This window comes from Silurus meridionalis, chromosome 3 (genome assembly GCF_014805685.1).
Source record: "Silurus meridionalis isolate SWU-2019-XX chromosome 3, ASM1480568v1, whole genome shotgun sequence".
Classification (NCBI taxonomy): domain Eukaryota; kingdom Metazoa; phylum Chordata; class Actinopteri; order Siluriformes; family Siluridae; genus Silurus; species Silurus meridionalis.
In genome coordinates this window covers 9,882,033-9,892,883 of record NC_060886.1, presented here as the reverse complement: position 1 = coordinate 9,892,883, position 10,851 = coordinate 9,882,033, and the positions used below count along the sequence as shown (strand labels likewise).

The 10,851-nt window shown below is 38.7% G+C and overlaps 1 protein-coding gene across 2 annotated transcripts; it reads right to left on the bottom strand.

The window, feature by feature from the left end:
• Positions 1-3,046: 3,046 nt before the first annotated feature.
• Positions 3,047-10,851, bottom strand: slc5a3b (solute carrier family 5 member 3b). 2 transcript variants are annotated; one of them, XM_046845282.1, is made up of 3 exons: positions 10,424-10,851; positions 7,526-7,585; positions 3,047-6,959 (listed from the first exon to the last, which is right to left on the bottom strand). In XM_046845282.1, exon 3 carries the CDS (start codon positions 6,686-6,688, stop codon positions 4,556-4,558), a length of 2,133 nt encoding a protein of 710 aa, XP_046701238.1. In that variant the 5' UTR covers positions 6,689-6,959; positions 7,526-7,585; positions 10,424-10,851; the 3' UTR covers positions 3,047-4,555. The 2 variants fall into 2 exon arrangements, with proteins under 2 accessions (XP_046701238.1, XP_046701239.1); XM_046845283.1 differs by having other exon boundaries at positions 7,526-7,569.

Below are 10,851 nucleotides of genomic sequence, written 5' to 3'. Positions count from 1 at the left end.
TCACTGCATGAGTACAATCAACCAATGCAATCAGCCAATTCAGGGCTTGTGAAAATGACAGGTGATGGCTAGCTGGCTTGTTTACAAATAGGATTATCAAGAAGCGTACAATGATATTTATGTGTACCAGTGTAGTCCAGTCGACAGGTTTTCCTTAACATAATTCTAAACCCCAGTTTTAAGGTTTTTTACAGACTCCCATGCAACCTTTACTGGATTTACTACAAAATTCTAATTGAATGCTGCTCACACAAGATCCTGTGTAGACAAATAAATATGACATGTTAACTTGTGTGAATTCTTCTATGATTTAAGCAGAGCAGCAAATGCTGCAGGGCCGTTTATGGAACAAACACATTCACAGAACACCCAGAAAGGTAAATGAATTGACTGAACATTCTTAGATGAGAAAGAGCTCCTAGAAAGGATGCTCAAATCTGATATTGCCTTATTTCACCAGTAGGCCCTATTTCAGACCACAAGCTATTCTTTCTGATAAGGGACTTAATCATTGTGAATTAATCATTGTGTCTTTCATTTAAAGCTACTTGCATGAGGCACATTTCTAAGTGTCAGGTGTTAGACACATAAGTCATTACAATTGTGTGAGCTTGTGGCGAAAACACATGCAGTAATCATTGTTTCACATAAACATGCAGTCTGAAAAGTACCATATGTAAACTGTTAATGGAAGAGTACTGTGACAGGGATTGACAAGCTGATAGCAACTAAGGGAGAAAGAAAGAATGAGAGTGGGTGTGGCATGAAGGGGTGAAGGGAGGGAATAGTTCAGGCAAAAAGTGTTAGGCCGAAAAGAAAAACAAATGAGATCACTCTGTCACAGAGAACACAGGGTAAAAATAAGAAGTCCTTGAATGAACCCAACTGCCACAATGTGTGCACTGTGTTTGTGTGTGTGTGTGTGTGTAAGTGCATGCATGTGTGCATAAAAATGTCATGTGGGTCAGCTATTTATTTACCTGCACCCAGTTGTGAAGAACAATTTCATGAATGTATAATGGCCTAAATCTGACCCAACCATGGCAAACACAGCAAGACATTAAACCAGTTTTAATAAAAATTTTCCTTTAGGCATGGTTTAACCTCTGCCTACTGAGCCTAATCTAATGATTCAATGGAAGTTCACACGTATTCACCTCACAGGACAAGTCAACCTACAAACCATTCATGCACAAGGGTGCAAAAATGCTTTATGTTTATTGCTGTGTTTACAAAGACCTTGTCATGCTTTGATCAAGAGTCAGAAACCAGAATACGAATAGGGCCTTTATTAGCCATGGGAAACAAACAGAAGCTAGGAAGCAGCATATACCGAAAACGGGTATATTACGAAACAGGGATGATCGCCAGAATGAACTGTAGATCGGACGGTGAGTGAGTGAGTACGGGGGCGGGGGGGTTGGGGGCGTGGCCAGTGGCTCTCTGACAGACCTACTGTATGTTTCTAAAAATACACAGATTATTATGGCCAAATCCTGCCCTGTATTTGGACAAGTTAAGGCTTTATGCAAAGCAGATACACATGTAACTCTCCATTCAAAACATAAATATGCAGAAAAAAATCCATGATGTTAATCCATTCTAACAGTCACTGACATTTACAGCACTGCCATTACAGTACAAACAGGTATGCAAAATACAATATATATAAAGGTTTTATTTAAGGGTGTTTTTTTTATATACAGTACAATATTTTTTGTACCCTCTTATAAAATGCAGAACTAGTCCTGGAAAGTAATTCTATCAAAAATATTGATCAATAACTCATCTTTTGGCAGTCTCGGTAATCTCACACAAGTTCCATTACATTTCTGCTAGAGCTCTGAGATGGACATGTAATTTCCATTAGCATTCTTTTTGCCAATTCTTACCTAAATTTGCAACTTACTTTGTAACTGTTACGATTGGGTCATTTTAATTGGTACATTGTTTTAAATCATAACTTTTTCTTTGTTTAAAAGTATCAACTTTAGAACAACAGTAGTTGGCAAAATGTTGAGATATTTAGCTGGTCTTGAAATAAATGCAAATCACAGGATTGTCCAAAACATATCTCCAATGCTAGATTCCTTACTGTTTATGCTGCCTAAAATGTCAGTGTCTTAAAAAGCAATAAACTGAACATTAGCTAACCACAAAAGTACAAATATGCTATGTGGAATTAAAATTCTAAATCATTTTTCTTGCTGGATATTCAGTGTAAATATACTACTCAGAAATGCCCCAGTGTTTTTGAAAGAATACAGCAAATTTGCTGGCATGCTTTGTCATTTTTTTTGTTTTATTACATCTTCAGAAACATTCTTTTTGTAATTCACCATGTTTTGTTTACCTTACATAAGAATATTCCATATTATTTTAATCAATGAAGCCAAAATCTAGGATTTGGTTCATGAACACAAATCAGCTCACCACTGCATAAAACGGGTTCTGAACATAAATGAACATAAATTATGGACCTTTTGGGGGTCTGTTATGAAGCTAAAGGCATATTTTAGTACATACCTGCATCAACAATGTCACAATGTTTTGGTCATCTTGTTCACTGGATTTCAGTGACCTTGTACTAAATGTGTTTTACAGTGGTGTATACAATACCCATGAAAATGTTTGAGTTTTATATCGGTAAAAGGTGGCTACTTTGTTGAGTTAAAACATTTTGATTAATTTGAAAAAAAAAAAGATTACAAAAAAAAAAAATTATTCCATGATTTATTTTTATGTCCAGTTGTTCATTTGTTTTGTGCTTTGTTCTGGATGTAAATATCAATAAGAACTGGGAAAATGTGGGTGTTCTAAAACTTTTGGCCAGTAGTGTGTGTGTGTTACTGCATTTATATTTAGTTTCTAATGATGCGTGGTAAGAAATTGGCTTTAGTTAAATTGGAAGTATTAACCTTTAAATTAACAGGTTTACCAAAAAAAAAAAAAAAAAAAGTAAAAAACAGCTTGGGCAATTTATTCATGAGCATATGACTGCCCATATTATTCATCCATTCATTGCAAAACAACACCACACTCAGGAAATAATTCAATATTTTATTTTTTATTTTGCCATTCATTCACATTCATTCATGGACCAAAAAATAAGGAATAATTCCAAATTGTAACTAATCCAGTTGTGCCCATTTACAGATTTGCCAGTAACATAGAAAAAACGATGTGGGGGAAAATAATCAAAAAGGCAATTTTGTCCAGACTAGAATCCCACTCATTCAATTTGTGACATGGTGTTTATTGTCTAAACAATAGTATTTCATACAATAACTGTGATCTGCTTACTCAGCATTCAAAATTCTAATTTTAGCTATTCTGGCATATAGAATGGCCTTTTAGGGCTTTTTTTTAACTTGAGTTAAGACAACCTGAAAAGCAGAATATATGAAAAAGCTTTAACCAGTGATATAATACCAATTTCTGACTGCAAAAGAGTCAGCTTTGGTCAATTGCCTTTCGTATCCCTATATACCCAAAAACACCAATTTTCTGTTTTTACTAAACAGTGTATTTAAAATCAGTATAACAGACAATACCTTTTCCCACAAAGATCACAAAAAGAAATTCTTCCTCTAGAAGAACTAAATATTTTGCACAGCAATCAAAATTGGACACCCCAAGCTTAGTCATGGGATAGGTGATATGCTTTCACATACAACTCAAATTTGAACTTCACCATGATTTGCGGAGATGTTTCTCGCTGGTATTTGTTCAGGGTGGCCAATCATTTGACATCCCCAGTAATGCATGCTGTGCTTGTCTGGTTTATCTTTCAGTGGTGACAATTGTAACCAGAATTTTACATATGACTTTCATAAATCCCCAAATGGGGATTTATACATAAAAAGAAGGCATTTCAGTGGTAAATAATAGATTTTATGTACATGTGCACACAGCATTGCTCTTAGAGTTGATCATTTCAATGGTATAGTAAAAGAAAAACCTATTAAAAGTGTACTAGTGGTACAATGACTAAACACTGACTAGCATTTAGAAAGATGGCTATGTTTAGGCAGATTTCAAAATATGTTCTAGAGCAGTGAAAAGCAGAATTGTACATGAAACGTGTCATTTTCCCTCTTTACTTCTGTGTGGCCTAAATCTATTCATTCAAATTTTGTGATATTTACTATGCGCTTCAGGATTTGAAAGGATTCGAATAATATAGGTGACACATTTACTACTTGAGTTTAGATATAATACATTGTAATGGGTAATCAACAATTATAAATGCATATACAAGACACATATACAAGGCTTCCTCCAATGCTTGATGTTTGATAAAGAAGTGCTAACAATAAATAAGGCAGAATTCACAGATTTTACAGTTAATACATATTAAAATAAGACAGTCCAGTATCAGTAGTGCGTTTGGGTGTAACAGATTCACACATTTTGTGATATGTTTCAAAGACAATGGAGCAAACAAATCTTAAAAAAAAAAAAAATCCAGGAAGCCCTTCTTATAAAAGCTAGAATTATTTTCTGCAGAACCCACATAGCTTTTAGATCATACATGTGTCCAATGAGTAAAAGGTTACAGGGAAAAGTAGATAAACATGAGGACACCAACAGAACAGACTACCACCAAACAGCAGTTTAATAAAATCTTGATTTTGGGGGGTTCATAAAGCATCTCCTTGATGATAAATTCATCTTCTTCACTGACTTTTGCTGTTGATGCTGCTGTCTCTCCCTTATGTTTACAAATCCAATCAAAAAGGCACAAGAATGACCCCGACTCGCTTTTGTCTTCATCTTTTTGCTCTACCAACTCTGCATGCCCATTGCAGTATGTCTCCACTGGGGTTGGTGCCTCTGTGCTGGGGGTTGTAGGATCCTCTTCACTAGGGCGAGGCATGAGGAGTTTAATTTCAGATCCATCAAGACACTTTTCTTTATGGACATCAAGAGACAGGTCTTTTTGTTGAAAGTTACCATTGCAGAGGGCAGAACTTTTATTTGTCAGCTTGTACATCTCCTTCCGCTCAGTCACTTGGAGCTTTTGCATTTTGCGGAGTCCCCACATGGTGGTGCGCTCAGTTTTGTCTTTGGTTGGAGGAGGAGTACAAAGACTGACTACCACAGCTATTAGACCTGAGATCCAGAACAGCCCAGCAGCTATGTACATATAATGGACATGAGTAATGAAGACCGGTCGCTCATCTGGCTGATCACAGCGAGGCTCACGATAGATGAAACTAAGGATAAGACGTGTGGTACCCAGAACAAAGCCAGTCATGCCACCCCAGAAGGCACCCGTTTCATTGCAACGCTTCCAGAAGATTCCAAGTAGAAAGAGTGCAGCAATGGGTGGTGTAAGGTATCCTGCCATTTCTTGGATGTACAAATACATTTGACCACCTTGCATCTCAATGATAACTGGTACCCAAGCAATGCTGATGCCAACCATGATGATCACAAACAATCGGCCGACGAGAACCAGCTCTTGAGAGGAGGCACACTTGCGCACCATCTTGTAGATGTCCAGGGTGAATATGGTGCTGGCACTGTTGAAGATAGAGTCCAAGTCACTCATGAGTGCAGCGATCATAACAGCCATCATCAATCCTCTTAAGCCCACTGGCATTACGCTCATGACCAGTCGGGGGTAGGCAATGTTAGAGCAGCCAGCCTGACTTTGACACACTGCCATGCAGTGCTCAGGGCTAATACATGCCAGCTCATCTGCAAACAGTATCCTGGAGATCATTCCTGGGATAACAATGATGAACATGGGAAGAATCTTCAGCATGCCTGCCATTAGGGTGGAGCCCTTTGCATGGACAATGTTCTTAGCAGCAAGTACTCTTTGGACTATGACCTGGTCAGCACACCAGTACCAGATGGATGCTGGAGTTTGGCCTAACAGGAACCCAGGCCAAGGGATGTCCTCATCAAGAGGCCCTCGTAGGAGCTTGAGAGAATCCGGCTTTGGGTGGATACGACAGGAATTGGTGTACTCAAAACTGTAATTGTACCTGGCAAGAATGGCAGTGACATTTGGAACAGCCTCCATGTATTTCTCTCTAACACCATTTAGTCCGCCCACCTTGATCATACTGATGGCTGTAAGGCTCAGAGCTCCACTGATCATAAGTATGGCCTGAATGGTGTCAGTGTAGATTACAGCAACCAGGCCACCTGTTACTGTCAGCAGTGCTGTCATGGCAATGAGCAGAATGATTGAAATGTAGAGATTCCAGCCTAGGGACTCATGGATGAAAAGAGCTCCTGCATACAAGTCCACTGACAATTTGGTGAAGATGTACAGCAGAAGGGAAAGTCCGGCAAAGTACACCTTTAACCGATTTCCTCCATAGCGCTTTGAGAGGTATTCTGGCATTGTGTACACCCCACAGTGGATATAAACTGGGATGAATACCCAGCCCAAAAGCTGAAGGAGAATGAGCGCGTTGAACTCCCAGGCACCTACAGCAAAACCACTTGCTGCCCCTGAGCCAGCCAGGCCAATAAAATGCTCACTGCCAATGTTGCTGACGAACAGTGATGCGCCAACCACCAACCAGTTCATATTTCGTCCAGCCAGGAAGTAACCACTTACACTGCTGCGGTTGGCCTTCCACATAGCAAAGAAGCCAATGCCAAGGACAAGGATGAAATAAAGTGCAACAACTGCAATGTCTGCTACCTCCATTGATGCCGCCATGTTTAAATGTTATATAATAGTCACATATATTTAATGCAGTTTCTTTTTTAAGGAAAGATGCAAATGATGCAAAAACAAAAGCGATATGTTATATCTTTGGTTTGGTGTCTTTTTATATGGGAACAGACACATCCACCATTTCTTAAGGGAATATCTATCTGGAATTAAAGTTCAGGTCTAAATAATCCATCCGATGACCCTCATGAAGTGAATCAAGTTGCACAAGATGTCTCAGGCTTCTTGTCTACTGAAGAGAACAATTTTTACATTCCTGCAAGACAGAGAGACCGATAAAGAACAAGAGAACATGCATTAGGCAGTTATACAGGTAATGACAAAAGCATTTTCACATTATACATACACTTATTACGTTCCACTATCAGAAAATATAACCAACTGACACGTTTTCATAAAGTTATTTAAATCATGCATAATACATTAGTTATGTCAATACAAATAAAACAGTAAATATATATAGCCCTTAATGTCCCAAGAAGAAAAAAATACCAACTTCCAGTCTCCAGGTTCCCTATTCTATCCATCTAGCATCAGCAAATTTACTATTCAAAAGTTCACACATTGGATTAGTTGCATGAACTGTCCCTATTTAGAAGGGTATTGCAAAAACAAGCCAGTATTGTGTCTTACCAACTAAAGTTATAAGCATAAAGTGAATAAACATGAATAAAGATAACTACTGGATTACTTTTATTAAATTTCATAATTTACTATTTTTGCCTAATGAATGCAATATTTTCGTTCACACTGTAAACATTTAAATAGTTTATACAGTTTGGCAGATAAGTATTTGATTCACTGCTGATTTTTCCCACTTACAAAGAACGGAGAGATCGGTCATTCCCATCGTAGGTCCAGCTCAACTGTAAGAGACAGAATCTAAAATAAAAATAAAGAAAATCACATTTTATTATTTTTAAATAATTTATTTCCTTTTTATTGCATGAAATAAGTATTTGATACAGTAGAAAAATATAACTTAATATTTGGTACAGAAACCTTTGTTTACAAATACAGAGGTCAGACGTTTTCTGTAGTTCTTGACCAGGTTTGCACACACGGCAGCAGGGATTTTGGTCCACACCTCCATACAGGTCTTCTCCAGATCTGTCAGGTTTTGGGGCTTTCGCTGGGCAACAGAGTTTCAGCTCCCTTCATAGATTTTCTATTGGGTTCAGGTCCGAGACTGGCCAGGCCACTCCAGGACCTTGAAATGCTTCTTACGGAGCCATTCCTTAGTTGCCCTGGCTGTGTGTTTGGGGTCATTGTCATGCTGGAAGACCCAGTCACGACCCAGCTTCAATGTGCTTACTGAGGGAAGGAGGTTGTTGCCCAAAATCTTGTGATACATAGCCTCATCCATCCTTCCCTCAATACGGTGCAGTCCTCCTGTCCCTTTGCAGAAAAGCCTCCCAAAGCATGATGTTTCCACCCCATGCTTCATGGTTGGGATGGTGTTCTTGGGATTGTACTCATCCTTCTTCTTCCTCCAAACACAGCGAGTCGAGTTTAAACCAAAAAGTTATATTTTGGTCTCATCTGATCACATGACCTTCTCCCATGCCTCCTCTGGATCATTTAGATGGTCTTTGTGCTGGTTTGAGCAGGGGGACCTTGCTCACGATGCAGGATTTTAATCCATGACGGTGTAGTGTGTTACTAATGGTAAGCGTTGAGACAGTGATTCCAGCTCTCTTCAGGTCATTGACCAGGTCCTCCCGTGTAGTTCTAGGCTGATCCCTCACCTTTCTCAGAATAATTGACACTCCACGAGGCGAGATCTTGTATGGAGCCCCATTCCGAGGAAGATTGACAGTCATCTTAAATTTCTTCCATTTTTGATTCATTGTGCCAACAGTTGTTGCCCTTTCACTAAACTGTTTGTCTATTGTCCTGTAGCCCATCCCAGCCTTGTGCAGGTCTACAATTGTGTCCCTAGTGTCATTAGACAGCTCTTTGGTCTTGCCCATACTGGAGTGGTTGAAGTCTGACTGAGTGTGTGGACAGGTGTCTTTTATACAGGTGACTAGTTCAAACAAGTGAAATTAATACAGGTAATGAGTGGAGGATAGAAGGGCTTCTTAAAGACAAACTAACAGGTCTGTGAGAGAGAGAATTCTTGCTAGTTGTTAGGTGATCAAATACTTATTTCATGCAATAAATTGAAATTTAATTATTTAAAATTTTTACAATGTGATTTTATAGATTTTTTTTTGGATTCTGTCTCTCACAGTTGAGGTGTTATATATATATATATATATATATATATATATATATATATATATATAAATCAACTTTGTTGTGCATCCACCAGAGCAGAGGCTACAATAATTTACATGCCATTATATTTTGCATAATCTATTCATGTAAATCTGCTGGTTCCTTCTTCTTTAAATTTTAATGCACATGTAGGGCTGAAAATTTCCCAGATTAATTATAGCCATAAATATAAACGACATTAATTTTTTTTTCCCCCCAAGTTAAAAATTTATAATAATGATAACATCAATAATGTGTAATACAATAATAATAGAACATAAATAGATTATACAATACATACAATCACTGGATTTCGGTTATTCAAGAACATAATCTATCTACACTGCTGCCCTCTCTTGGTGTCCTTGTCATATGGCATATATTTTTGCAGAACATGTTCTCACAAACTGATTCTACTCTAAGTCCTGCAATGCGCCAGGAACTAAAAAACTTTCTCTATTTTTGTCTCTCCATACAATGGATTGCTGTACGCTTATCACAGGACTCTGATGATGCAAAAAAAAGGATGGTGATGTCAGGCATGTAAGCCTGCAACCCATTAGAGGTTTGTGACCAGACCCTGAACTAATCCCCTTACAGGATTTACTGTCAGGATAAAAAAAAGGAAGAGAGAGAGAGGGAGAGAGATTGAGATTGCGAGAGAAAAAGAGTGGTCCACACTTCTTTTCTCTTGGAATTCAATTTAGAATGTTTGATGTCTTTAACGTCATGCTCTTGTTCTTCACTTGGATGCGGTCTGGTGGCAACAGATCAGTTCTCCACACAATGATGACAGCAGATGGTATTAAGGTTATCAATACCTATAATGCAAGTGCAATCACACTTAGGATAAAAATAAAAATAAATAAAATAAAATAAAGAAATAAAATAAAATAAAATGCATTTATAATACACGCATCTCCAACAGGTGACAAAAGGAGAGCTTCAAAGGCTCAATGCTGACCAATCTGAAGGCGCATAAACACTAACATTTAATCAATAAAATCAACAAATCAATTAATGAATTAATGCATGTTATCAGAAATACCCAACGTTTAAAAACAAAGGTTACTGAAAACTGAAAGGGGGCGTGATTGTTTTCGGTGCTCGAGCATCACAGAGCAGAAGCAAGTGCGTGGAATTTTCCAGAAGAATTGCGACCTGCGCGTGCTCTCGCTCTTTCTTTTTCTTTCTTTCTCTCTATCCCCTTTTCAGTCTAGACTTGGCGTCTATTTGTCAAACTGAAAACATCACCTGGAGTGCCATTCAATACCACACCATGCCAGTGCATCTCGGTTAATACGAAGGAAAAATCGTTAACGAAAGAGAGCACGACTCCTTCACGAGCCCCTGTTATCAAGACATGCCTCCATCTACCCCTCATTACTGCCCCTGTATCCCAAAGTCCTACAAGATTATTTCACTCTGCTGCTTTTCAAACTATAAGGAATGACTTACCATTTACACTGGGACTTCTATGTGAAAGAGCTCATTGAATGTTGTCAGAACTCCGGAAATGGTGGCGGCAGCAGCAGGAGGAGCAGAGCTCTGAGTTGGCCACGTCTTCCTACACAATACCCGACAGAGAGGAGTAGATCAACTAAAAAATACGACAAGATGCTGCTGGTTTCTCTGTTCCCTCAGTCTGTGGATCTCTCTCCAGCCTGTGAACCTGGTCCTCGGACTGCTCCTGGAGAAACACGTTACAACAGACGCTTTTAAAAACCTAAGCGGAATCTGGTGTCTCCGCCCCGCGGTGTAAATGAGGGAGGGGCACGAGCTCACACACGAGCTGACACACACACACACCAGGCGTCTACATACGCCACAGCATCTGGCTCCCTCCCTCCATTCATCCATACCTTCCTCCATATTCCTCCTCTAAC

Bases quoted from the DNA above. Each gene is read 5' to 3' on its own strand.
- slc5a3b (XM_046845282.1), bottom strand. From the start codon at position 6,688: ATGGCGGCATCAATGGAGGTAGCAGACATTGCAGTTGTTGCACTTTAT.